A 27,827-nucleotide genomic window follows, 5' to 3' on the forward strand; every position below is an offset into this window, starting at 1 on the left:
CCTGGCTTCAGAGCAGACTAGCCCCAAGGTCATACCACCCCAACCCACCATCAGTCAGAAGGAAGGGAAGGCCACCTTCTATGGCTAGAATCCACAGGAATCATTGCCTTCCTCTCCTCATCAAGTACCTGTTGTGTTCTTTTTTATATCATGAATCACAGAGATAAGTGAGGGCCTGACTGCCCAGCCATCATTCCCAGGGCTCATCTCTAGCATCTCTTGAGGCTTTCTCAAGAGACAAAATGATTAATGATGAACCTGACTAGTGAACAAATGAACACAAGGTGGGGCTGGGATTGGTGTCAGGAAAAAGGTGATGACGTGTGAAGATAAAATGGCCTTCACTCCCCAAGTGACAAATGATCAAAGGATAGGAACAAGCAGTTTTCAGATGAAGAAATCAAAATGATCAATAATTATATGAAAAAATGTCCTAAATACATCTTGATTAGAGAAATGAAAATTAAAATAACTCTGCGGTATCACAGTAATAACAATTTGGGACAATGATCAACTGTGAAAACTTGGCTACTCTCAGTAATGCAACAATATGTGACAATCCTGAAAGACTTATGATGAAGAATGCTATTTACTTGCAGAGAAAGAACTGTTGTAGCCATAATCAGAGAAACATATAGCATGATCAGGGGGAAGGCCAGTCTTGCCAACATGGCCTGAGCCCTCAATCTCCCTAGGGAGGACCCATAAGTGGAGGGCAAGTGGGAGTGGGCTTGAATGAGTGATCACCTGCCAGCTGGGTGGCATGCCTCCTTGGAGGACATAGTCACCAGGGCAGTGGAAAAAGAAAGAGGCCTGGAGGGCCTGGCAGGTGCAAATGCTGTCTTGCCCAGAAGGGACGTCTCTGTGCATGAGTTTGGAGTTGGAGGCAAAAAGCCAGTGCCCATTCTCTGAAAGGGGTAAGCCCATGAGCATCACTTGGATCCCTGACAGAGCTCTGGGATGAATATCTAAAGGAGAAATGCAATTAGGATTAGGAACACCTTGTCTCTAATCCTATTTCTGTTGCTAGCTCTAAATGTGAGCGAGCATTCCACAATTTTGGAGGTCACTGGCCTCCTTGTAGGAAGTGAGGGGAGTGGTGATGAAGGGAACAAATTCATCCTTGATCCTTGGTTCCATTTGGTCTAACTGTTAAGACAGAAAAGTTTACCCTTTCCTTTCCTGGAGATGAAATTATAGCAAAAGAGACTGCCTACAAATGGAGACTCATCATCAGATTCCAAACAATTAGAGAGCTGGGAACTGGTAGGACCTCAGCAATCATCCAGTCCAACTCAGACTGAAACAAGAATCCATCACTCCTAACAATGGTGAGTCGGCCTTCCCATGACCTGTGACCATCCCTTCCACAAGCTGTCTAGTTCACAGAGTGAGGAGGCTTTTCCTGAATGAATCTCCATGCATTCCTCTCTGAAGTTTCCCACCCCCTTACCTTATTCTGCCTCAGTCCTTGGGAGCTAGGCAGAAGAGTCCCTCCTCCCATGAATCTTGGGGTTGGCTACCACATCCCCCTCCTTCTTCCCAGCTGTTAGGATTCTGAGCTGTGAACTTGGAAATTACTCCACCCTACTCAGACAGTGCCTCAGGGAAGATAAAGTTGTAAACTCCTGATTGAACAACAAAGGTACTTAACTCATACCTTATAGTGAAGCTAGAACCTTAAGATAGGTCTATTTTTAGATCTAATACAAAAAGGTGTTAAGTACCTGTAAAGGTTAAATTAATCACAAAAAAGGTCAAGTAACTTACAAAAGGCAAGTTTAACCAAGAGGTATGAAGTGCTCAGAAGATATAAATATAACCAGAGAAGGTGAGAACCAAAGAAGGTGAAAACTAAGAATGGGCAGTCCTGGAAAAAAGCGTCTACTGTGATTGGTATATGTGAAAATTTAGGGGAGGTGACATAAGAGAAAATTCTCTTTAAAAAGGAATTCAATTCGGAATTGAGGGAGATTCGGAACTCAGTTCAGGAAATAGTTTTCAGTGGAGGACTGGAACCCAGCTTGGAGAAGGTCTAGTGGTGAGTTATAAGACTGACTCCTCTTTCCCTTAGGCTCAGGGAGGTCATTTTGGCCAAGGCCTTTAACTACTGCTTCTCTCTCTCTCTCTCTCTCTCTCTCTCTCTCTCTCTCTCTCTCTCTCTCTCTCTCTCTCTGTCTCTCTCTCTCTCTCTCTCTGTCTCTCTCTCTCTCTCTCTCTCTCTCTCTCTGTCTGTCTGTCTGTCTCTCTCTCTCTCTCTCTCTCTCTCTCTCTCTCTCTTTACTCTAATTCCTTCTCTATTTATTAATTAAAATCTCCATAATCCCCAGCTGACTTGGGTATTTTCATATTTGGGAATTTTCCCCATGGCAACCACTTATTTAGATATTAAGTCAAAACACTAAAATTATCCTCACAGAGCTCAGAGAGTTCTTGGGAGCACAGTATCACTTGTGGGGAAAAGTCACAATCAATTACCTCCTTTTTCCTGATGTACCTTCTTTTAGGACCAGGTTCAGATGCATTCTGCAAAGGAGAAAAACTCAATGAGCAGAGCCACCTTGGAGCTTCCTTTCCCTCTTCACTAGCTCTATATTTCCACCTGCTTCTCAGATGTAAATGTTCATCTTTATGTGTCCAGATTATGCAAACTCAGCTAATATGAAGGAAAAGTAGCCCTGCCCCCTCATCTGCTCTCTAATCCCCTCTTCTGGATGTGGACTTCCTGATGTGACTCCTTGCATCCTGTTCACCCTAACTTTGGAGCCCCTTCATAGCATCTCCCTTTCCAATTCCATCCTTCTTCATGCTCCTGGCTTCAGAGCAGACTAGCCCCAAGGTCATACCACCCCAACCCACCATCAGTCAGAAGGAAGGGAAGGCTACCTTCCATGGCTAGAATCCACAGGAGTCATTGCTTTCTTCTCCTCATCAAGTACTTGTTGTGTTCTTTTTATATCATGAATCACAGAGATAAGTGAGGGCTTGACTGCCCAGCCACCATTCCCAGGGCTCATCTCTAGCGTCTCTTGAGGCTTTCTCAAGAGACAAAATGATTAATGATGGACCTGACTAGTGAACAAATGAACACAAGGTGGGGCTGGGATTGGTGTCAGGAAAAAGGTGATGACGTGTGAAGATAAAATGGCCTTCACTCCCCAAGTGACAAATGATCAAAGGATAGGAACAAGCAGTTTTCAGATGAAGAAATCAAAATGATCAATAATTATATGAAAAAATGTCCTAAATACATCTTGATTAGAGAAATGAAAATTAAAATAACTCTGCGGTATCACAGTAATAACAATTTGGGACAATGATCAACTGTGAAAACTTGGCTCCTCTCAGCAATGCAACAATATGGGACAATCCTGAAAGACTTATGATGAAGAATGCTATTTACTTGCAGAGAAAAAACTGTTGTAGGCATAATCAGAGAAACATATAGCATGACCAGGAGGAAGTCCAGTCTTGCCAACATGGCCTGAGCCCTCAATCTCCCTAGGGAGGACTCATAAGTGGAGGGCAAGTGGGAGTGGGCTTGAATGAGTGATCACCTGCCAGCTGGGTGGCATGCCTCCTTGGAGGACATAGTCACCAGGGCAGTGGAAAAAGAAAGAGGCCTGGCCTGGCAGGTGCAAATGCTGTCTTGCCCAGAAGGGACCTCTCTGTGCATGAGTTTGGAGTTGGAGGCAAAAAGCCAGTGCCCATTCACCAAAGGGGTAAGCCCATGAGCATCACTTGGATCCCTGACAGAGCTCTGGGATGAATATCTAAAGGAGAAATGCAATTAGGATTAGGAACACCTTGTCTCTAATCCTATTTCTGTTGCTAGCTCTAAATGTGAGCTAGCATTCCACAATTTGGGAGGTCACTGGCCTCCTTGTAGGAAGTGAGGGGAGTGGTGATGAACAGGACAAATTCATTCTTGATCCTTGGTTCCATTTGGTCTAACTGCTAAGACAGAAATGTTTACCCTTTCTTTTCCTGGAGATGAAATTATAGCAAAAGAGACTGCCTACAAATGGAGACTCATCATTAGATTCCAAACAATTAGAGAGCTGGGAACTGGTAGGACCTCAGCAATCATCCAGTCCAACTCAGACTGAAACAAGAATGCATCACTCCTAACAATGGTGAGTCGGCCTTCCCATGACCTGTGACCATCCCTTCCACAAGCTGTCTAGTTCACAGAGTGAGGAGGCTTTTCCTGAATGAATCTCCATGCATTCCTCTCTGAAGTTTCCCACCCCCTTACCTTATTCTGCCTCAGTCCTTGGGAGCTAGGCAGAAGAGTCCCTCCTCCCATGAATCTAGGGGTTGGCTACCACATCCCTCTCCTTCCTCCCAGCTGTTAGGGTTCTGAGCTCAGAGAGCTCTTGAGGCACAGTACCACTTGTGGGAGAAAGTCACAATCAATTACCTCCTTTCTCCTGATGTACCTTCTTTTAGGACCAGGTTCAGCTGCATTCTGCAAAGGAGAAAAACTCAATGAGCAGAGCCACCTTGGAGCTTCCTTTCCCTCTTCTCTAGCTCTATATTTCCACCTGCTTCTCAGATATAAATGTACATCTTTATGTGTCCAGATTATGCAAACTCAGCTAATATGAAGGAAAAGTAGCCCAAGTGACAAATGGTCAAAGGATAGAAACAAGCAGTTTTCAGATGAAGAAATCAAAATTATCAATATGTATATGAAAAAATATCCTAAATATATGTTGATTAGAGAAATGAAAACTAAAATAACTCTGAGGTACCTACTCATACTTATCAGATTTGCCAATATGACAATAAAGAAAAAAAATACGCATTATAGGGAATGTGGCAAAATTGGACACTAATGCATTATTGGTGGAGTTGTGAACTGATCACATCTTTCTGCAGGAAAATTTGGAATTATCTCCAAAGGGCTATGGAACTGTATACCCTTTAATCCTTGAATACCAATACTGGGTCTGGTCACCAAAGAGACCATAATAAAGGGGAAAGGACCTACTTGTACAAAAATATTTATAGCAGTTCTTTTGGGAGTGTCAAAGAATTGGAAATTGAGGGAATGTCCCTCAGTTGGAGAATGGCTGAGCAGATTGTGGTATATGATTGTGATGGAATACTGTTGTGCTATAAGAAATGATAAGCAAGATGATCTCAGAAATTGATAGAAAAATCTGTAGGAACTGATGCAGAGTGAAATAAGCAGACTTGGGAGGATAGAGTAACAGCAATATTAAACAATGATCAACTGTGAAAGACTAAGGGACTCTCAGCAATACAATGATCTGGGATAATTCTGAAGGATTTATGACAAGGAAAGCTATCCATCTTCAGAGAAAGATCTGTTGGAGCTGGAATGCAAATAAAGGCATGCCATTTTTCACATCAGGTTTTTATGGCTTTATTTATTTATACATGGCTTTGGTTTTATATGAGTATTCTTTTAGAACCATGATCCATATGAAAGTAAGTTTTGCATGATAGTACATGTAAAACCCAGATCAAATTGCTTACTATCTCTGAGAGTGGGAAGGGAAGGAGACAATTTGGATCTTATAATTTTGGAATATGTGTATTTAAAATTGTTATTGCCTTGGAGTACCAGATCTCAAACTATACTATAAAGCAGTGGTCATCAAAACAATTTGGAACTGGCTAAGAGACAGAAAGGAGGATCAGTGGAATAGACTTGGTGTAAGTGACCTCAGCAAGACAGTCTATGATAAGCCCAAAGATCCCAGCTTTTGGGACAAAAATCCACTATTTGATAAAAACTGCTGGGAAAATTGGAAGACGGTGTGGGAGAGATTAGGTTTGGACCAACACCTCACACCCTACACCAAGATAAACTCAGAATGGGTGAATGACTTGAACATAAAGAAGGAAACTATAAGTAAATTATGTGTACACCGAATAGTATACATGTCAGACATTTGGGAAGGGGAAGATTTTAAAACCAAGCAAGACTTGGAAAAAGTCACAAAATGTAAAATAAACAATTTTGACTACATCGAATTAAAAAGTTTTTGTACAAACAAAACCAATGCAACCAAAATTAGAAGGGAAATAACAAACTGGGAAACAATCTTCGTAACAAAAACCTCTGACAAAAGTCTAATTACTCAAATATACAAAGAACTAAATCAATTGTACAAAAAAATTAAGCCATTCTCCAATTAATAAATGGGCAAGGGACATGAATAGGCAATTTTCAGTTAAAGAAATCAAAACTATTAATAAGCACATGAAGAAGTGTTCTAAATCTCTTATAATCAGAGAGATGCAAATCAAAACAACTCTGAGGTACCACCTCACACCTAGCAGATTGGCTACCATGATAGCAAAGGAAAGTAATGAATGATGGAGGGGGTGTGGCAAAGTCGGGACATTAATTACATTGCTGGTGGAGTTGTGAATTGATCCAGCCATTCTGGAGGGCAATTTGGAACTATGCTCAAAGGGCGACAAAAGACTGTCTGCCCTTTGATCCAGCCATAGCACTATTGGGCTTGTACCCCAAAGAGATAATAAGGAAAAAGACTTGTACAAGAATATTCATAGCTGCACTCTTTGTGGTGGCAAAAAATTGGAAAATGAGGGGATGCCCTTCAGTTGGGGAATGGCTGAACAAATTGTGGTACATGTTGGTGATGGAATACTATTGTGCTAAAAGGAATAATAAAGTGGAGGAATTCCATGGAGACTGGAACAAACTCCAGGAAGTGATGCAGAGTGAAAGGAGCAGAGAACCAGGAGAACATTGTACACAGAGACTGATACACTGTGGTACAATCGAATGTAATGGACTTCTCCATTAGTGGCAATGCAGTGATCCTGAACAACTTGGAGGGATCTATGAGAAAAACCACTATCCACATTCAGAGGAGAAACACTGTGGGAGTAGAAACCCAGAAGAAAAACAACTGCTTGAATGCATGCGTCAAGGGGATATGGTTGGGGATGTGACTCTAAATGAACATCCTCGTGTTGGTTATGGTAGGGGTGGGGGGAGGGGAGGGAGGAATAGAATATGATTTTTGTAACCAAGGAATAATGTTTGAAATTGACCAAATTAAAAAATAATGTTAAAATAAAAAAAGGAAATTTTATTACATGTCATTGCAAAAAAGAAATATCTTTGAAAATTAAAAAAAAGAAAAATGCAATGATCTTTCCCACCTCTGAGTATTGTGTGACATCTTACCTTCTGCCTAGACTTCCCTTCAGTCATCTCACCTGTATCTTTTGAAAAAAGGGCCTGCTCTATTAATGACTCTGGTTTCCTCCTGGGCTTTGTTTCATCTCCTGTCTTGTATTTGGATTCCTTTTGCAAACTTCTCCATCTCCCTGACTGCCATTTAAACTCCAGGCACGGCCTTCGTCCCACTTTCTGCCCTGGCCATTGTCCAGTGCAGTGTACATGGTGCCACAGATCCAACTATTTCTTTGTGCAGCCACCCCTTGTATATCATTGTTAGAGGAGGGAAATGTGGCAATTACCTTTTTCCTCCTGACATATTTTCTTGGAGGCTTGGGTAGAATTTTTTTCTGAAAGAGACAAAAAGTTAGTGAGCAGGGTCTTCTTGTCTATGGCCTCTTTTTGATCTACCCCCCTCATTTCTAAATCTGCATTTGATTTCTATCCCCAAATCTCATTATATCAAATTATGAACAACTAAAATAGAATTCACTATCTGCCCTTTTCCCTCCTCCCCCAGTGGTTCCTCCTGATTTCGTACTTCCTATGGTGGATGCTTCCTCAATCAGTTCACTCGAGATCTGAGCCTCAGGGACAGCCCAAGTGTCACCTTTTCCATAACCTTCCACCTATGGGTGCCTGGTGGGTCCTATGGATGCTCCTTCACAATTCTGCCATTCTTTCTTTCTTCTACATACTCACTGCTACCACCATAGTGAAGGTTGTGATCATCTCAACTGGACTAAGATAATTCAACTTGACTCAATTCAACCAACCTTTGTTAAATACCTACTGTATACCCATATATTAAGTGCTAGGGATCTAAAGACAAAGATGAACAGTTATTGCCCTGACTTCAAAGAGCTTAAATTTTGCTTGAAGAAAGCAATATGTATACACAGAAATAAATATAAACTATATACAAAGTAATTTTGGGATAGGGAAGAGGGAAGGACTGTGAAATGAAAAAACTGGAGTAATCAGGAAAGACTTTGAAGAGGAGGTTGCACTTGGGCTGATCCATGATAGCTAGGAATTAAAATAAGTAGAAGAGGAGAAAGAGCATTTCAATCAGAGAGGCAGCTTATGTATGACTGTGGGAGATGGAATATTATATAAGGGGAGGAATAAGTAGATCAGTTTGTACAGAACATAGATAACATGAGGAGGAGTAAGTGAGATGGGAATCAATCTGGAGAAGTAGGCTGAAGTCAGATTGCAAGATGGTTTTAAATCTAGATGAAGAGTTTGTATCTTAATCATAGGAGTCCAACAGAAAGGAACATCCTGTGTAATTCACCCAGTAATATAATCACAAAACCCAGAGTTTCAATGGCAAAGAAAGTTTCTTTCCAAAAGTCAGAAGGAAGCAATTCACATATTTAAAAAGCACTTATTCTAATTGTGAAAAATTACTTAGCAAGAACAGGAAATGGAAAGAGACAAGTGAAAGGAGATTATTGGAAAGGATGTCAAATGGGTTGTACTCCAAAAGTGCTTTTCCTTCAAAGCCGAGCATACTCATCACAATAAAGCTTCTTCAATTCAATTAGAAAATATAATCTTTTCTCGCTAAAGAATTCAGAACTGAGTTTTTGATGCCTCTATTGACCAGGCATCCATTAGAAATTTTACAAGGTTAAGAAAGACCTAAAAGCTGGTAATGAGCAAATGATGATGTGATGTTTACTTACAATATGGCAATTATGAAATTAGGAGTAGGAATTAGGTAATATTCCATGGTCTAAAATTCTACAAGGGAAGTTAGTCCAGGAAGGATGGAAAACTCTAAAGAATGAATAAATTCTGAAGACAAAGGAAATTAATTCTACTGAGGAGGAAAAGTGAGATGTCTTAACAGATCGATATGAATGCATAGGGATACTTACCAACTAAGATTTTAGAAACAAATATTCAAAAGATGGTAAGGTGGAGAACAGAGTTTAAACATAGGAGCCTGGTATGGTCCTGTAAATTTTGTAAATTTTTTTTGTTTTTTTACAACAAAAAAAAATTTTTGTAAAAAATTGTAAAAATTGCATTGGGATGGCAAAGATTAGAATTAAGCGAAGCTGGTGAAGAAAGGGATTTTAAAATTTTTGTAATTATTTTTTTATTTTTAACATTATTTATTTAAATTTTAAGATCCAAATTTTCTCCCTATCTCCCAATCCATCCCCATCCAATGAAAAAACAAGCCAAATGATATCAATTAATTAAATCATTGTGAAGTCATATAAGATATATTTCCACATCAGCCATATCACAAAAGGAAGTGAGAAAATTATACTTCAATTTGCATCCAGAGTTCATCAGTCCCAAGCGGAATTGACATTGCCAATATGTGATATAAGATGCTATTCTCACCTTATTATAGGAGGTGTTGCCAAGAATAGTCTAGCAAGTCCAATGAGGTCAACCTTAGAAATCTCAGTCAATAAGCACTTCCTATGAGCTATTATGTGCCAGTCACTGCTAAAAACCAAGGTGAAAAGAAAGGCAAAAATCATATCCCCTGCTTTCCTGATGAAAGCCACAGAGCCTGTCTGCTCTCCTCAAACACCATGCTTGGGACTTTGATTATGTCTCTTTTGTCATGTTTTTGAATTTTGTAATAAAGATTGTAATCCAGTGGACACACAAAGCAAAACCACACTGAGAAAAAAACAGTTCCATAAATTAATTAGTGTTACGAGAGAGAAGAGGGAATACAAAGTCTCTTTGTACAAATGGATAACACTCCCATATGGTGGAGGGGCAGAGGGAGTCTGGGAGAATGGATTGGGGATGGCCGTGGACCATGTTTAAATGAAACACACTTACAAATGAGTGACAATACGAAGTCCCTAAAAACATATTTTTGGCATAGATTTTTAAAAATTTAAATCAGGAGATTTGATTTTTTAAAAGTTAGAATTATGTACATGTATACATTTATATTTATACATATACATATATAGAGAGAGATACACATACATACATACATTTATACACACTACAAAATACCAGACACTTGGTCATCCAGCCCCTGCTTGCAGACCCTTCAAGAAGATGGAGCTCACTACATCTCCCCAGGCAGCCTGGTGTCCTTTGGGGCAACTTTCATTGGTGGAAATTTTTTCCTGACATCAAACCTATGTCACCTTCCTGCACCATTGCCTTGATTCTGCCCTCTAGGGCCACATAGAACAAGTCTAAACCTATCACTTTATAGTATTCAATTCAATTTGGTGCTCTAGAAATATCAAAATCTTTTTGGATCCTGATTGTCATTCAGTGTGTTGGTTATCCCTCACAGCTTGGGTCTTCTGCAATTGACAAGTATGCCATCTTTGCCCTTATTCAAGTAATAATTTTTTTTTCTAAAACCCTTACCTTCTGTCTTGACGTCAATACTGTGTATTGGCTCCAAGGCAGAAGAGTGGTAAGAGCTAGGCAATGGGGGTCAAGTGACTTGCCCAGGGTCACACAGCTAAGAAGTGTCTGAGGCCAGAGTTGAACCTAGGACCTCTCATCTCTAGGTCTGGCTCTTAATCCACTGAGATACCCAGCTGCCCCCTATTCAAGTAATTATTAAAAATGTTAAACAGCATGGAGACAAGCGTGGATACTGGAGGCATTCCACTGGAGACCTCTTACCTTCTTGATATCAAACCATTAACTAGTATTCTTGGAGTCCAGTCACCCTGAGTTCCAAATCCATCTAATTGGATAGTGATCTACTCTACCTTTTTCTTTTAGTTTCCTTAAAAGTTTTATGAGTTGCTTTATCAAAGGTTTTGCTAAAATTTAGCTAAACGATGTCTTTTGGAATCCTTTCCACTGACTATATTGTCATCTAGTCTACATCACTTTCTTCTCCATAAGAATAGTTGTTGTCCAATCATTCAGTCATGTCTGACTCTTCATGACCTTGTTCTCCACTCTCTCCCGCAGTCTGCCCAAGCTCGTGTTCAGTGCTTAATACTGTCCATGGGGTTTTCTTGGCAAAGATCCTGCGGTGGTTTGCCATTTTATTCTCCAGGGAATCACCTTTTGTCAGAACTCTCCACTACAACCTCTCCATCTTGGGTAGCCCCATGTAGCACAGCTCATAGTTTCATTGAGATCTACAAGCCCTTCTGAGATCCATAAGGGGATAAGAATAATATGTGAGATTTTCCCCAAAGCTTGGCAAACATATAGGGAAATGTATCCATAGCATTCCCCTCATCTACCAGTTTAATAATCCTGCCAAAAAAGGAAATAAGATTACTCTGGCATGACCTGTCCATGACACAATCAGGCTAACTCATTGTCATCATCACTTCTCTGTCTAGACATTCCCCAGCCACAGTTCTAATGTTGCATCATAGCACTTCCCCAGGAATTGAAGTCACCTTCACTAGCTTTTGAAAATCAGGACATTTGCCTTTCTCTAGGCATACTGCTTCCATTGTCCAGTCTTACAAATATCTTTGGCAGCCTCAACTGCAGTTCCATCTGCCAGTCCTTTCAGGACCTGAGGGTATCATTTATCTGAGCCAGGAAACTTGAACTCCTTCCAGAGGCTAGGTGTTCTCTTATCATCTCCTTATTTATCTTACCTAGCAACTCCATCAGCCATTTTTATTCAACAATTTCCAATACTAAGGTCACTCTCCTTGGCAGAGATATCAAGCTAACATCATAATCGAACAACTCTTTCTCTCTGCTGTCAGTTGTCCTTCTCCAGTCTACCCCAAGCAAAGTTCTTATCCCTTCTTTGACCCTCCTTTTTCTCCTAATACAGCTTTTTAAAAAAAAAATCCCTTTCTGGAAGAACCAAGTTTATAAAAATAAGAGCTATTCCCCAATTGATAAATGGTCCAGTGTGTGCGTGAGCGGCGTTCATTCAGAGTTGGTTGGCAGGAGTGGGACCCAGGGAGAGACAGTGCTAGATGTGGTTGGTCAAGGGGTGAGGCTTTGGAGATGTGGGGAACACTGCCAGCCCCAGCTGCTTGGGCCTCACCTGGATGAGGTAGTGGAGTGTGTAGCCCCCACAGAGGATGCTCTTCTTCCAGTTCTTTGAAAGTCGGCGACCACCTTTGATTTCAAACTCTGATACAGTGAGCCAAGTTCCATCTTCAATTTGGATGCACTTCTCAGAGGAGCCTAGAATGGGGGGTGGGGGGAGGGAAAGGGGAAGAAGGAGAAGGGGAAGAAGAAGAAGAAGAGAGAGGGAGGTATAGGGAGACAGAAAGACAGAGGGGGAAGAGAGAGAGAGTGGGATAGAGAAAGAGGGAGAAAGTGAGGAGAGGAAGAGAGATAGATGAGAGGGAGGTATAGAAAGAAAGTGGGGGAGAGAGAGAGAAAGGGAGAGGGGGAGGGAGAAAAAGAGAGAGGGAAAGAAAGAGAAGAGAGAAGAGGAGGAAAAGGAGAGGAAAAGAAAGGGTTATCAAGTGAATTTTGTTCCACTCTGGACTACTGTGGGGGCTCCCTTTTGACTGGCTCCTCCCTTTCCCCCCAGCAGGGGAGGAGGACCCTGCTTAGCCCCCTTTCCTCACAGGTATGGGACAGACAGACACCTTTGAAATGAAGCTCCCAGTTCCCACTAAGGAGACTCCTAGACAGACTTAGGCCACACCACCTTAGCCTCTCAGGTTTCCTTCCATGGTCACCTCCCTGGCCCCAGAACCAGAGGCAGACACTACCCACTCTCCTAGCCTCCCCTCTCCACCCTGGGTAAACCAAGTAGGGTGGGACCCTCTGTTAATTATCCCCATGATATCCTATTCTGACTGTAGCTTGTTTGGACCAAGTTGCTTGCAAATTGCCTCCCCTGGTAGACGGTGAGCTCCTGGAATGTGGGGGCTGTTTTTTAGCCTTTGTATCCCCAGAACTTAGCCCAGTGCCTGGCACATTAAAGATACCATCTATGGGCTCACCAGCTAGCTGCTACAGGGGAACATCCAACCAGAGCCCAGCTTCTTAAAACTCCTCGATCTTTAAAATCTTTATACAAATTCTCTTGAATTTGTAATTCCACATCAATTGAAAACTTGATTTTGATTGAAAATTGAAAAATACTTTTTAAAAGTATAAAGGGGTCCTGAGACCGAAAAGTTGCAGAACTGTTGTTCTAGGCAAATCTGTAAAATTTCAAGTTGCAGAAAAGTTGATGATCTGCATTAGTAGAGGGAATTTCCTCCCTCCAGAGATCTTTATACCAAAGAAATCATAGATCTGGCCCCTGATTTGGCTATTTTCTGAGGTTTTATGTGTTTGTGTCTCCCCCAACCCTCCTAAAATGGTAAGCTCCTAAAGGGCAGGGTCTGGACCTTTTCTAATCCTGTTAACTATCCTGAACCTTATCATAGGGTCCTGCACATAGTAGGTACTTAATGAACATTTGTTAGGCTTCCAAAGTCATTTAGAAAGTGTCAGGAAGATCCCAAGATCTCAAGAACTAGATATCTGTTCCTCTGTCTATTCCTCCATTCCATTCATGCTTCTGAATATCCCCCTCCATCTGCCCTTGCATTCACCCTTCTATCTCTCCATCCACCTCTCTGTCCATTCCTCCATCCATTCTCCCATCCACCTCTGTCTACCGCTGTCTATCCTTCCATTGACCTTTCTTTCCATCCCTCCATCCATCTCTCCATCTCCATGTATTCCTCCATCCATCCCTCTGAGCTTAACTTCCTCAAGAGGCAGGGGTCAGAAGGCTTACTTTTCTTGAATTTGTTCTTGTGTAAAGTGCCTGTTGCCTCCCTGCAGGTCACAGGAAGCTCAGGGAGATGGTAATTCACCTTTGGACCCAGCACCTTTCTGGGACCTGAAAGAGAAATATCCCATTTGATTTAATCTTTATCCCCCCACCCAGATTGTGCCCTACCCATAGAATAGACATTTGGGGGAGCTCCAAAGGAGTATAAAGAAGGGCATGCTAGGCTTGGAGGTAAGGGACACAGAAAACCAAGCCCTGCCTCTGATGATCTCTGCCTGTGGGGCCATGGCAAAATACTCTGGAGCAGCAGAGTAGTGGTACTTCCCTCCCTGGGCCCTCATGAGGGTCAGATGAGACTTCAAAACACCACAGGGATGTTCACCTCTGAATGAACAATGTGGAGAAGCAGAGGGTTTGGGCTCAAACCTCTCAGGTAATAGGAAGACCTGAATTCAAATCTAGTTTTAAAAATCTAGTTAAAATATTTTTTTATTATAGTTAAAAACTATAGTTAAAAAACCAAACCATAACAACTGCATGACCCTGGATAGGTCAATAAACATCTTTCTGCCCAAGTCTCCTCATTCGTAAAATAGAAATAATAATATAGCACCTACTTCCTAGGGTTGTTATATAGATCAAATGAGATAATATTTGTAAAGTGCTTTGGAAACCTCAAAGCACTATATAAATGCTGCTATTATTATTATTATTATTATTATTATTATTATTATTATTACCACCCCACCTCCACTACTTACTATCTTTATGACCTTGGCCAAGTCACCAAATATCCCTGGACCTCACATTCCTCCTCTGGAAAATCATGGGATTAGACTCAGTGGTCACTAAAGTTCCTTCCAGCTGTACACCCATGTTAGCTACAAGCCTTCCCAGCAAATCCCTTCCCAGACTAAACCTAAATTTACTAGAGTGTCAGAAGTTGGGTGGCGAGAGCAATGAACAGGGGGCACAAAGTCCTAAGCTTTGGGTTGGAGGCACAAAGCAAGGTGTGGTGGAAAGAGTGAAGGATCTTGTTTGAATTCTGGCTTTGCTATTTCTGACTTTACAGCATTGGGCCAGTCACTATCCCTGCCTCCTCTTCCTCAGCAGCAAAATGTAAGGGCAGGACAAGACCACCCCTAAGTTGCCTCTCAGTGCTAATCTTATGGTCCTCTGGTTTTGTGACAATGATTCCCTATGGTTAATTTTTTATTTTCTCAGGAATGGGGAAACAAGCATTTATTATGTTCCTACTATGTTCCAGACTCTTTATAAATATTATCTCTTTGATACCTAAAACAATTCTGGGAAGGGAACACTATTATTATCCCCATTTTATAGATGAAGAAACTGAGGCAGACAGGGGGTTAATGGTTTGTCTAGGTCACATAATTTTAAGTGTCTGAGATCACATTTGAACTCAGGTCTGACTCTAAGCCCAGCTCTCTCTATCCATCGCATCACCTAGTCACCTCTAATGCCTTTGCAGTTCTATAGACCACTGCAGTGACTGGGAATGGTGGGAATAGCCACTCTGAGAGTCCAATGGACCTCCTGCTTCCCCATCCATCCATCCTTCTCTGTGGCTAAAATCAGGATCAGGTGATCAAGAGCTGAATACTTTAATAGAATAATATACCAGGGAGGTCACAGAAGATGGAAACAGAAGGTTGGTAAGGCCCTTCATGAACATTGTCCATCTGGAGGACTGATGGTAGAAAGGATTCAAGGCTTCTGAGGGAAGATAAAGGCACCTTCCAAAATTCAGAGGGGGAAAGGATTGGAGGAACCAAGAGTAGTGGGCTTAAGTTGAAGGACTCTTTTTCCCCCTGTAAGAAGACATGGATTGGGCCTGGGAGGACCAGCCCATGGATTATATACTGAGCTCTCCTGGCCTGAAGGATGAGTCACTCAGGGATGACTCCTAGCAGAGAGGAGTAAATGGGCATGAATCACATTTCCTCTATGCCTAGTGAGATCTTGTATATTATTAAGGACAGTTGGCATACTGACAGCTGGGGTCAGGATTCAAGCTGAAATTCATGAAATTTAACAGAGTCAAATGGAAGACTTTACTCTTGGTCTCAAAAAATTAATGTCACAATGAAAAGATAAGAGCCCAAGATATAAGCTAGATGGTTACGCTACAGTTTGTCCAAAAAAGATCTGGGATTTTTTAGTGGGTTTTTTAAAAGATCCATGTGTAGGGTGAATTGGGCAATTCCCTTCCTCACCTTGGCCTCAGTTTCCTCATCTGTTAAATGAGAGGCTTGGACTAGGTGGTCTCTAAGGGTCCTTCTAGCTCTAAGCTCCTGTGTCAGATGTAGTGTCTCTAGTCTGTCTTGGTGAGCCCACATCTGGAGGACTGTGCTTGGTTTGGGGACCCATCAATTGGAGAACATACAGAGAAAGGCAACCCAGTTGGTGAAGAGTCTGGAGTCCACGTCAAATGAAGATCATTTGAAGAAACTGGGCATACGGGGGTGAGGGGCATAAGAACTGTCTTCAAGTATTTGAAGGACTGTCAGATAAAGAAGGGATTAATCTTGTTCTTCTTGGCCTCAGAGGGAAGAATAAGAGCTCTCAATCAGGGGAATAGGGTAGCCTTGGAGGGGTGGGCTTCTCTTCAGCAGAGGTCTCCAAACAAGCTGAATGACCACTTGTCTGGCAAGTTAGAGACAGAGTCCTCTTCAGGAAGACTTCTAAATCCCCCCCACCTCTTTTGCTCTTGTTCTCTCTTTTTCTATCTCTCTTTTCACCCTCTTCTCTCTTTCTCTTGCTCTCTTTCTTTCTCTCTCTTACTATCTCTCTCTGTCTCTGTTTTTCTCTGTCTCTCTCTCAGTCTCTGTCTCTCCCTCACCCCGCTGGAATTATTTGACTGACTGAAGGACCAGATTTTAGGCAGCTGCTGAGAGTGCCCTGTTTGTGTTTCTGTTAGTGCCAAGCAACTTTGATATGTAAGAAACAAAAGCTAGAAAAATTGTCCACTCCAGGTTTTTCAACATGGAGGCTCCAAGGAAAGGGTTGCTTGGAAGAATGGGAGGAGAAAAAGGACTTGGAGAGGCAGAGAGGAAACCTCAACTGGGAAAGGTCAGCCCACGTGGCACAGAGGAAGAAGAAAAAGGAGGACCACTGAACCTTCAAGGCTAAGCAGTAGGGTCTGAGCCCATCAAAGATAAACCAATGGAGGGTGTACCTCTAAGAGATTCCAAAGGGCAAAGCCCCTCCTGTGAAGGAGTTGGGTGCCTTCCATGCCCCAGGGAGCCTGATACAGACTCTAGGAACAAATGGGTGAGAGAATGGCTAGGAATGGGAGCAAGAGGCTCCTGAATGAGGGGAACCAAGGTAGCCCCTTGTCAGGCTTGGATAAACAGTAGGCACTATGCAGGATTCAGTCTAATTCAACAAGGAGCATGTATTCCTTAAACACCTATTCTGTGCTAATCACATGTTCCTTAACAACCTACTGTGTGCTGGTCACACTCCCAGCACTCATTGAGGCTCTATACTTTGGAGAAGGATGGGGTCAGATGGACAATGCAGACACTGAGAAGGAAATATAAGATGGATGCTAATAAAGGCAAAATGATTTGGAGGTAGAAGTGAGTGTGTGAGGAAAATGAAGATCAGGAAAGCCTTCCTGTAGGAGATGATACTTGTGTTAAGCCTTGGAGGAAGCCAGGGATTCTAAGAAGAGGAACTAAGCAAAGACTGCTTCAGGGCAGGACACAAATAAAGATATGGTCAAGGATGCTGAGGAGTGGTCAGACAGGTAGGAGAAGGATCAGGAAAGGACAATGACACAAAAGTCAATGGAAGAGAGATTATCTTAGAGGAGGGGGAAGGGGAGGCTGACAGAATTAAAAGCTGAATCAACTTGTTTCTTGTTCTTTTGTTTCCATTTGGGGTTTTCTTGGCAGAGATACTACAGTGGTTTGCCATTTCTTTCTCCAGCTCATTTTTTTCACAGATGAGGAACTGAGGCAAACAGGATTAAATAATCTGCCCAGGGTCACACAGCTAATAAGTGTGTGAGGCTAGATTTGAACTCATGAAGAGGAGTCTTTCTGATCCCAAATCTAGCACTCAATCCACAGTGCCACCTAGCTGCCCTCAAGGAGGAAGAACACAAAGGGAAGGCCATCATTCTTAGTCACAAAGGGATCATGGGTAACTTTGAAGAGGGCAGTTTCAGTTGATGGGAAGAGTAGGACTGGGGCTGAGAACCGAGGGGGAGGAGAGGAAGTGGAGGCAATGAGTGTGGACAGCCATTTCTAGGAAGCTGGCTGGGAAAGGGAAGAGAGGAAGGCTGGGTGTAGGATGTCATGCTGTCCAAGTAGAAACGTGTGCTTGGAGGAGGTGAAGAGGGCCAAAGGGGTCAGTTGGATTGTTAAGCATCATGCTCTGAAAGGAGAATGAAGTAGTAGCTAAAGATGGAGCCAAAGGCCTGGAGATGCTCCAAAGGTTTCAGGGAGTTGAAGAAATCAAACAGGAGAGACTCTGTGAGCCCCCTAATCCTCAACGCAGTGATTGTCCCATAACTGCTCTTTTCTTCTTGGTTTCTAGAGATGAACTCCATGTTCTCCCAAGGCCTTGTTTTCCATCCTGATTCTGAGTCCCTCTCTGGGACACCGGAAAGCTGGAAGAAATCTGGTAAGAAGAGTTGGCAGAGCAAGGGCTTTTGTAGACTCCTAGCAAGGCTAACACAGACAGACTCAGCTTGAAGCTCAGCTTACCTCTCTTTCTAACCCAGCTGACTTGCTTACGAGGGGCTCTTGGTTTTCGTTTTCTCCCAACCTTTGAGGGGACATTGTTATTCTCAGCATCTGAAAAGGATAAAATCAAAGCTGGATGAAGTGAGCATCAAGAGGTCGATTAGGGCCATTCTGGGTCCCCTTTCTTCAGAAACCCTCCAAACAAAACTCCCTAGACCTGGGTGGTCAAAAGGGACCAAATCCCTCTTTTAAACCCTACCCCACAACATCAGACCTTAAGAGCTGGCTGGGCTTAGACCAAATCTACATCAAATTGTTTGCCTTCTCAAGGAGCAGGGAAGGAAGGAAAGGAGAGAGGCTTTGGCATTCGAAACTTAAAAAACAAATGTAAAAAGTTGTTTTTACATAAAATTGGGGAAAAAGAAAATATATTTAAACACATTTTTTTAAGTTAATGGCAGGGGGTGATTCAGTGGATTGAGAGCCAGGCCTAGAGATGGGAGGTCCTAGGTTCAAATCTGGCTTCAGACACTTCTTAGCTGTGTCACCCTGGTCAAGTCACTTCCCCCACCACTGCCTAGCTCTGACCACTCTTCTGCCTTCGAATCAATACACAGTATGGATTCTAAGATGGAAGGTAAGGGTTTTTAAAAATAAAATAAAATAGAAATAAAGTCAATGGAGGAGAGAATATCTTACATCGCCCACTGGAGCTTTTCAATTTGGACAGCTCTAATATTCCAAACCATATTGTGCCTTTTTTTCAGCTTCCACCCATTGCAATGTGTTACATGATGGAAAGGGTCTTGAAATTCCAAGGCTTCAGATCCTAGATTTCCTACTTAGTACCTGGGCAGCCCTTCAGGCCTCAGTTTTCTCATCTTCAAAATGAACCTGTTGGTTTTCCAGTGATGGCAAACCTTTTAGAGACTGAGTACTCAGACTGCAACCTCCCGCCACATGTGAGCCATTCTGCTACCCCAGACAGGGGAGAGAGGAAGTGCTCCTATTGGGCTGCCAGGCATCCCATGTTTTATGACAGTTCTCAGGCATAATGAAGTCCCTCCCAGGAGGATATATATATATATATATATATATATATATCTTCACTAATGCAGCCAATCCACGTGGCCAAGAGGTAGTATTACGAGAGCAGAATATTTTGTAGATTGTCAGATTCAGTCACTATATTGTGGCATTTTTCTGTTGGTTTTTTAAAACTGATTTTCAGAGGATCATAGACAAGTATTCTTCAATCCAGGGACAAGTGGCCACCTGGATGGTCCATGAAAAAGACACTCTGTCTCTAGGCTCTGAGCATTCTCTCTGGCTGTCCACCATCTAGAATGCTAGATCTAGAATCTCTTTCCTCCTCCAATCCAACTATTAACTTCCCATGATCTGGAAAGGGTTTGCCCTCAGGGACCTGACACACAGCCAGTGGGAGATGTGATATTCACAGGTGATAGGAGGACGGTATGATGTGGCATGAGGGCAAAGGAGGGAGAGAAGACAAGGAGGGGTGGTATTTGTGTAAAAGAGGTCTGAATAGAGGCAGGATATCTCTTAAAAGCTCAAGTACCTTTGTTGGAGCTTTGGGAAGTGCTGACATTAGATGCCTCCTCATCCAAGCTGAACATCTGGGCTAGAGCTCCGCCATTGACTTTGGAAGGTGGTTCACCTAACAACACTGAATAGCAAAGGAAAGCTTCAGGCAGAGAAGGAGGCAGATACATGGGGACAGACACCTCCCTGGTTCATCACATTTTCAAAGCCCCCATCTATGTCTTATAATCCACTATGAATCAAGCTGTTCATGCCAGTACCCGCAAAAGGGGATGACTCTTGTGTATGAGTAACCCAACTTAGCTAACAGCCACCTGGGCCCTGGCAGTGCCAGTGGGAGACAGGAGCAGATATTTCTCCTTGCTCTCTTAGGAAGGGACAGTTCCTGGGTAGCACATGGAAATCTTCCAGGACAGTCAGACCCAACCACCTATGCCTTAGGAATGCCAGTGGAAGACAAGGAAAGATGTTTCTCTCTGTCTCACTGTCCCCCTAGGAGCTCCCCAACATCCCCCCCACTTGAGGCTCCCTTTACCGTCTTTGAAGCGCTTTTGGATTTTGACTAATGGCACATATTTCTTTAAGTTGGATTGGTGGAACAAAGCTGTCAAAGTCTCTGGGTTGAATTCCTTCTCCAGCTCTGTGAGGATTTTGTATACCACCTCGGACAAAGGTCTGGAATTCTGGGACTCCTCAGCTTGCTAAGAATTATTGACAAGAGAAGGTTTCTATTATGAGTATGTAGACTCCGTGGCCCTAGAAAGAGACTTCACACCATGCTGGAGAATCTTCATACCACCCTCAGCCTCCAGGCTTGAGATCATTCTGGAATCTTCCCTCCTCCTCTCCCTCAAGCTAGTGGTGGTTGGGAAGCCTTGGGGAGGCTGCCCTGCCCAAAGCTCCTATAACTGGAATCTCTTCTATACAGCTTAGGAATATGAAGAGAGCCTTGGACTTACTCAAATCCTGCTTCAGATTCTCATGGAGCTGTATGACCCTGGGCAGGTCACTTAGTCTTTCTCTGCCTCCATTGTCTTATTCATAAAAAGGGAATAACAATAGCCACTACTTTCCATGATTCTTGGGAAACTCAATAGAAGCAACATATGGAGAGTCCTGGATAAACTTCCAAATATTCTTCTATTGCTTTTTTTATTGGGCAGGGTCCTCTTACTTTGGAGCAGTTATTACAAGACACTCCTACCTTCTCTTCCCATGATTCCAGTTTACATTGTTCACACAGTCAGTGGGGTGGGGGGATCAACTAAGAGCTGACTGCAGTAGTTTAGGTTTGAGGTGAAGAAGATGGGAACTAAGGAAGGAGGGAGTAGCTACTAGAGATGATGAAGAGGAAGAATCCATAAGACTCGGCACCAGATTGAATTTGTTTGGGGAAGGGAAAAGAAAGTGAGAGATCCAGGAGGGGGAGATAAGAGAGACAGAGACAGACACACAGAAAGATGGGGGGGGGGAGGAGATAGAGAATAAATGAGAGAGAGAGAAAAAGAGAGAGAATGAGAGAATGAGAAAGAATGAGAGAGACAGAGACAGAGACAGACAGACAGACAGACAGAGAGAGAGAAGGGACCTGAAGAGGGAGGAGAGGGAGAGGAGATGAAGAGGGAAAGTGGAAAGGAGAGGGAGATGAAGAGAGGAATGGGGAAGGAGGAGAGAAGAAAGGAATGGGGATGGGGAGGAAGAAGGGAGAGGAGTCCAGGATGACTCTCTGGCAAAAGTTCTGAGCACCATCTCTTTCAAAAAGCTTTTGCTCACACCCCACTCCTCCAGCTGCCAGTGCCCTCCCTCACAGACTACCTGGTATCTATTTGCATTTATCTATTTTGTAGATTTATAATGCCTATAGTTTTAATGTACTTCTTGTCTCCCCCATTAAAATGCCAAGTGGGAATTGTTTCATTCTTTGTCCTGGTATCCCCTGCACTTCTCAGTGCCCAGGACACAGTAGGTGCTAAATAACCATTAGCTGATTGATTGCACATGTAACCTCTTTGCAGTGACAGAAGTTGCCATGGACCAAAAGATGGAGAACACTCACCTGGAACCTTTCATCAGAAATGACAGCATAGTCTCGCAGTATCGGCAGGAAAGGAAAAGCAGTCGTTACTGCCTGGGCTATTTCCACTTTGCTCCTTTTAAAGGTCTCAAGAAGATTGTTCTTAGACATCTTCTCTCCAGATCTGATATCCTTTGGAGGGAAAAGTCAGTAAATATGTCTTCCAGAGAAGGGAAGTCCAGGGAAGGACTTTGGAAGACTGTGATCAGAATCAGGAAGGGGCAGGGCACAGGAAGTTTAGGGGAGCAAAGCAAGGGCTGCTCAGGGTTTTCTCCTTACTTTGGCCTCATCTATAACAGTTGTGCAACTCTAGGTATGACTGATGGCTTAGGATCCCTTTCCTCCCACAAGGGGATCATTTAGATTCTGATTAGATTTAGATTCAAAGAGGGGAGATGTGGGTTTTCTCTCCTGCCTCATTATGCTTTCTGGGAATAAAACTCCAGGGAAAGCTCTAAAACTTAGAAACTGATCAACTGCCTCTGATGGGCAAGGAAGCCCTTAACCCCAAGGAATAAGTGCCCACTGTTCTAGCTCACTATCCTTCCAGTCATCATCCCAGGGAGCAACCCCCATTGTGGAAAAGGGGTCCTCTGCTATCCTCGCTGACAAAAATACCAGGGGCTGACTAACTGCATTACTAGGGCAGATAAATCAGCCTAGCTGAAGTTTCCCTAAAGGTGAGACAGGAGGCATAGTCCAGACAGTCTAAATCACTGCCACCATCTTAACCCCCACCTCCTCTCAGACCCTGATGTAAATAGTCCTGGTTTCTGCACCCAAGAATCCTGGGAAGAGCAGAACATTCTGGAAGGTTTTGTTTCCAGCCAGGTCCTGCCCCAGGAAGCAGCCCTTGTGGAGATATGAACTACCTCTGTAGGAACTATAGACCCCCATCTCCTCAGCAGCCACAGCAACGGAAAACCCCCAACAGAAAGTTCTTGACACCAAAGTCCTTGGTATATAGTCCAATGGTGATTCAACACCAGAAATGAATGTGATTTTAACAAAGGAGGTGGCACAGATGATGCTGAAGATGTCTCCTTGTCTGCTGAGCCCTAAGGACCAACTTGCTACTGGATTTGTAGTTGAAACTTTCTGTGTGTGTGTGTCTGTGTTGTGTGTGTGTGTGTGTGCGTGTGCGTGTGTTGTGTGTGTGTTGTGTCATTCCACCTCCAATAGAATGGGAGCTCCTTGAGAACAGGGACTGCCTTGCTTTTCTCTTTGCATCCCCAGCACATAACACAGTTCTTTGCAAATACTTTAATAAATATAAATAATAATATAAATATATAATATCTAAATATTATTTATTTATTTAATCAAGCCTTTTAATTCATTATTTCATTAGTTCATTCCTTCTCTTTTTTTTAAACCCTTACCTTATGTCTTGGAATTATTATTAAGGATTGGTTCCAAGGCAAAAGAATGGTAAGAGCTAAGTATCTGGGGTTAAGTGATTTGCCCAGGTCACATAGCTAGGAAGTATCTGAATCCACATTTGAACTCAGGACCTCCCATCTGAGCCACTTAGCTACCCCCATTTGTTCATTCTTTCATTCATCTTTTGTTCCCAGGCCTTGTTTCTATTTTCTGTACATTATTTTTAAAAGTCTAAATTGGTTGGTGAGTTCCCTGGTCTTTTCAGACAAATGCCGCTTTTCTTCTTCCTTTGAATTGCAGATCATTCCCTCCAAGAGTTTGTGGTCAAGGAGAGGAAATCTGGGTGTCACTGGATTGCTCAACATGTTTGGAGCAAGCAAATTGCTAAGGGATCAGAGGAAGGATAGGAAGGAGCCTCTGGACTAAATTTGCAAAGGAAAGGCAGCCCAACAGGGCTTGGAAATTCCCAATAATCACCTCTGTGAGAAATTGAGGGGATTAGGACAGCAACTGTGGAAACAATACTAATTCTATCTTGTGACTCATTTCCTTTCTACTCAATTATGGGCCCAGTCTAAATTCTGTATTGTAAGAAAAATTTATTCAGTTATGGGAATTAAGAGAAAACCTTATTGCACTGTTTGAACCTAGATGCTGTTTAGAGATCGTTAACCAAGGACCTATCAGTGATGGTGAACTTTTTAAAGACCACATGCCATGCCATGCCCCCCAGAGACTATGTGCCATGCCCCTCCCCTCCCCCAGGCAGGAGAGGAAGTATTCCTATTGGGTTGCTGGGCAGAGGGATGGGTGACATGAAAAAAAATATCCTCAACATGGTGGAGAGGCTAAGGGAGCAGCTCCTAGTGTAGTGGAAAACCTTCACATCTTCCCCTTTAGGGACCCCCTTATGCTCTAAGGTCTGGCTTTGCAAAGCTGACACACCCAGAAGCTTGCTACCCATAGCCCCTTCTTCCCTTGCACATGCTAGAACTTATGCACAAAGCAAGTAGGTTCCACTTCATAGGGCACCATTACTTCCCATTCTATGACCTAACAAATCCATGATAGATGTCTGTCCTTGCCTATGTTCTGATGCCCATACTTGCCCGTCATGTTTGTGTTCATAACCCATGGAAACTCTTGTGTATGCATCATGTAATTCACGGGAGCCCCTAGAAACCCCTGATTGTGTATGTATCATGTAACCTATGGAAATCCTCCCCAATGGATGGCGTATAAAATCCCCAGAGTTCTTTTCCTCAGTTCCCAGGCCTTAGCAGCGGTTCTCAACCTCTCAATGTGTAGCACTGAAAATACATAATGCAGATCAGGTATTTACATTCCAAATCATAAGTGTAGCAAAATTACAGTTTTGAAGTAGCCACCAAAATAATTTTTTGGTTTGGGGTCACCACAACATGAGGAACTCTATTGCGGGGTCACGGCATTAGAAAGGTTGAGAACCACTGGCTTAGAGGAATGATCCCTGGATGGGTCCACACGCACCTATGTGCTAAACTGAAAATTCTGCAACATCATGAGTCCCTCTGCTTTTTTAGTAACAAACTCTGGTGGGTGGTGGCTTGCATGCCCACAAAGAAGGCTCTGTGTGCCCTTTTTGGTAGGCATGCCATAGGTTTGCTGTTATATTGCTGTTATATGGACCTAGGTTATATTGCTCAGAAATTCAATAAGATCCTAAGAGTGATAGAAAATGTTTTCTCATAATTGTACATCTCAAGCAACCCATATGCTTTATCTGAAAATTGGCCCCATACTAATCAATTAATTATTGTTCCCAGGTTTACAGATACTTGGGGAGGAGTAGGAAAACATTGTACACAAAGACTGATACATTATGGCACAATTGAATGTAAAAGACTTTTCTACCAGTAGCATGCAATGATCCAGAACAATCCAGAGGAATTTAGGAGAAGGAATGCTATCTACATCCAGAGAAAGAACTGTGGAACCAGAAATGCATTAGAAAAATATATGATCAACCATGTAGTGTGATAGGATAGAGATGTGATTAGAATTTTGATGTTAAAGCATCATTCTACTGCAAATATGAATAACACAGAAATGGGTTTTGAACAATGATACATGTACAACCGTGGAATTGCTTGTTGGCTTTGGGAGGGGATCATGAATCATGTAACCATGGAAAAATATTCTAAAGAAAAATAAAGAAAAAAGAAATTAGATTGCCTAACGAGATTGCCTCATTTCTTTTTAATGAATTGGTCTTATTTGATTACTTGCTTTAATGTATAAAAGTCTGCCTCCTCCTGTATTTGGATCCAGTCCTAAGCTGAGGAAAGGAGCTTGGTCCTGATTTGTAATTGACATGCCCAGCTTAACAAATCAATATGCTCAGAAACTCAAACCTTTGTTTCCTCAGTCATTTCATCCTTAGCTTCTTATACTTCTCTACTCTGACTTTGCCTCTACCCTAGCACAGGCTCCCCTCATCACCTTGATGGAGGCTGGGGCCCCTGAATCAGGCACCAAATGGCATTGGACAGATTTATGGAGACTGAGTCCTAGTCTAGGCACCAGCACATATCAGGGTCTGGGGGTGATCAGGACATCCAGCTCTCTTCTAGTAATAGCTATCAAGAGAAATTTTATTAGCTCCCACCCATCCATCTCCTTAAGCCCAGCCTAGGGGAGGGGGCAGAGGGACATTGATTTTTCTCTATAAAATCATAACCCCCACTGCTCCTGGATCTCCCCTTTCACCAGCCCTGCCATATCTCCCTGATAATCCAAATGAAAGCTTTGCCTGAGATGAACAGACCTTGAAAGACAAATTCTTTTGAAGCCAGACCAAGCCCCCCCGCACAACAACCTCACACTTGGACTATGGCAGAAGCTTATGGGTGGGTCGACTTGACTCAAGTACTTCCCCGCTCCAGGCCATCCTCCACTCAACTACCATAGGGATTTTTCTAAAACATGAGAATGACCATGAGGATACAAGGACAAGAATGAAACATTCTTCTAGAGGAGCAGAGGCCAAGCTGTGGCCCCACGTACCTGGGGTCTCCCTCCCTCCCTCTTTCTCTCCTCCCTCTTTCTCTCCTCCCTCTTTCTCTCTCCCCCTTCTCCCTCTCTCTTCTCCCCCTCTCCTTTATCTTCTGTCTCTCCCTCTCTCTCCCTCTCTCTCTCCCTCTCTCTCCTTTATCTTCTGTCTCTCTCTCTCTCTCTCTCTCTCTCTCTCTCTCTCTCTCTCTCTCTCTCTCTCTCTCTCTCTCTCTCCCTCTCTCCCTCTCTCTCCTTTATCTTCTGTCTCTCCCTCCCTCTCTCCCTCTCTCTCCTTTATCTTCTGTCTCTCCCTCCCTCTCTCCCTCTCTCTCCTTTATCTTCTGTCTCTCTCTCTCTCTCCCTCTCTCTCTCTCTCTCTCTCTCTCTCTCTCTCTCTCTCTCTCTCTCTCTCTCCCTCTCTCCCTCTCTCTCCTTTATCTTCTGTCTCTCCCTCCCTCTCTCCCTCTCTCTCCTTTATCTTCTGTCTCTCCCTCCCTCCCTCTCTCCCTCTCTCCCTCCCTCCCTCTCTCTCTCTCTCTCTCTCTCTCTCTCTCTCTCTCTCTCTCTCTCCCTCTCTCTTCACCCCCTCTCCCTCTCCTTCCCCCTCCCCCTCTCTCTCTCTCTCTCTCTCTCTCTCTCTCTCTCTCTCTCTCTCTCTCTCTCTCTCTCTCTCTCTCTCTCTCTCTCTCCCTCTCTCCTTTATCTTGTGTCTCTCCCTCCCTCTCTCCCTCTCTCCCTCTCTCTCCTTTATCTTCTGTCTCTCCCTCCCTCCCTCCCTCTCTCTCTCCTTTATCTTCTGTCTCTCCCTCCCTCCCTCCCTCTCTCTCTCCTTTATCTTCTGTCTCTCCCTCCCTCCCTCCCTCTCTCTCTCTCTCTCTCTCTCTCTCTCTCTCTCTCTCTCTCTCTCTCTCTCTCTCTCTCTCTCTCTCTCTCTTTCTCCTCAAAAAAGCAGGAAATGGAAAGGGAAGACTGAAACATCCCACACCTCCCTCCTAGATCACCGTGGTCTCCCCTCTTTCTTACCTGTAGCTTCCTGAAGCTTATTGGGGAACAGTGAAGGTCTGATCTGGACCCAACTCCTATATAACGGTGGACTTTTTCACTTCCGCCAAAAACCTCGGTTTTTCAGGGAAATGAAAGTGAAAGTACTTTGTGAGGGTAGAAAAACTC

At 43.1% G+C, this 27,827-nt stretch overlaps 1 protein-coding gene across 26 annotated transcripts in view; it reads right to left on the bottom strand.

Annotated features, from left to right (window-relative positions):
- The window catches only part of LOC103101485 (nuclear body protein SP140-like protein), a 68,367-nt gene extending 40,540 nt beyond the window's left edge, over positions 1 to 27,827 (bottom strand). For 11 of the 26 annotated variants that reach the window (XM_056815341.1, XM_056815331.1, XM_056815337.1 and 8 more), the window contains exons 1-10: positions 27,681 to 27,808; positions 22,224 to 22,373; positions 20,703 to 20,868; positions 20,184 to 20,291; positions 18,623 to 18,712; positions 13,887 to 13,991; positions 12,183 to 12,325; positions 7,495 to 7,542; positions 4,424 to 4,471; positions 2,479 to 2,526 (exon numbers count right to left, since the gene is read on the bottom strand). In XM_056815341.1, the coding sequence (XP_056671319.1) occupies positions 2,479 to 2,526; positions 4,424 to 4,471; positions 7,495 to 7,542; positions 12,183 to 12,325; positions 13,887 to 13,991; positions 18,623 to 18,712; positions 20,184 to 20,291; positions 20,703 to 20,868; positions 22,224 to 22,352 (885 nt within the window). In that variant the 5' untranslated portion in view covers positions 22,353 to 22,373; positions 27,681 to 27,808. Of the gene's footprint in view, positions 1 to 2,478; positions 2,527 to 4,423; positions 4,472 to 7,494; positions 7,543 to 12,182; positions 12,326 to 13,886; positions 13,992 to 18,622; positions 18,713 to 20,183; positions 20,292 to 20,702; positions 20,869 to 22,223; positions 22,374 to 27,680 lie in introns of all 26 variants that reach the window. The other 15 variants (XM_056815346.1, XM_056815339.1, XM_056815344.1 and 12 more) reach the window with 4 other exon arrangements.

Source organism: Monodelphis domestica, chromosome 2 (assembly GCF_027887165.1).
Source record: "Monodelphis domestica isolate mMonDom1 chromosome 2, mMonDom1.pri, whole genome shotgun sequence".
Classification (NCBI taxonomy): Eukaryota; Metazoa; Chordata; class Mammalia; order Didelphimorphia; family Didelphidae; genus Monodelphis; species Monodelphis domestica.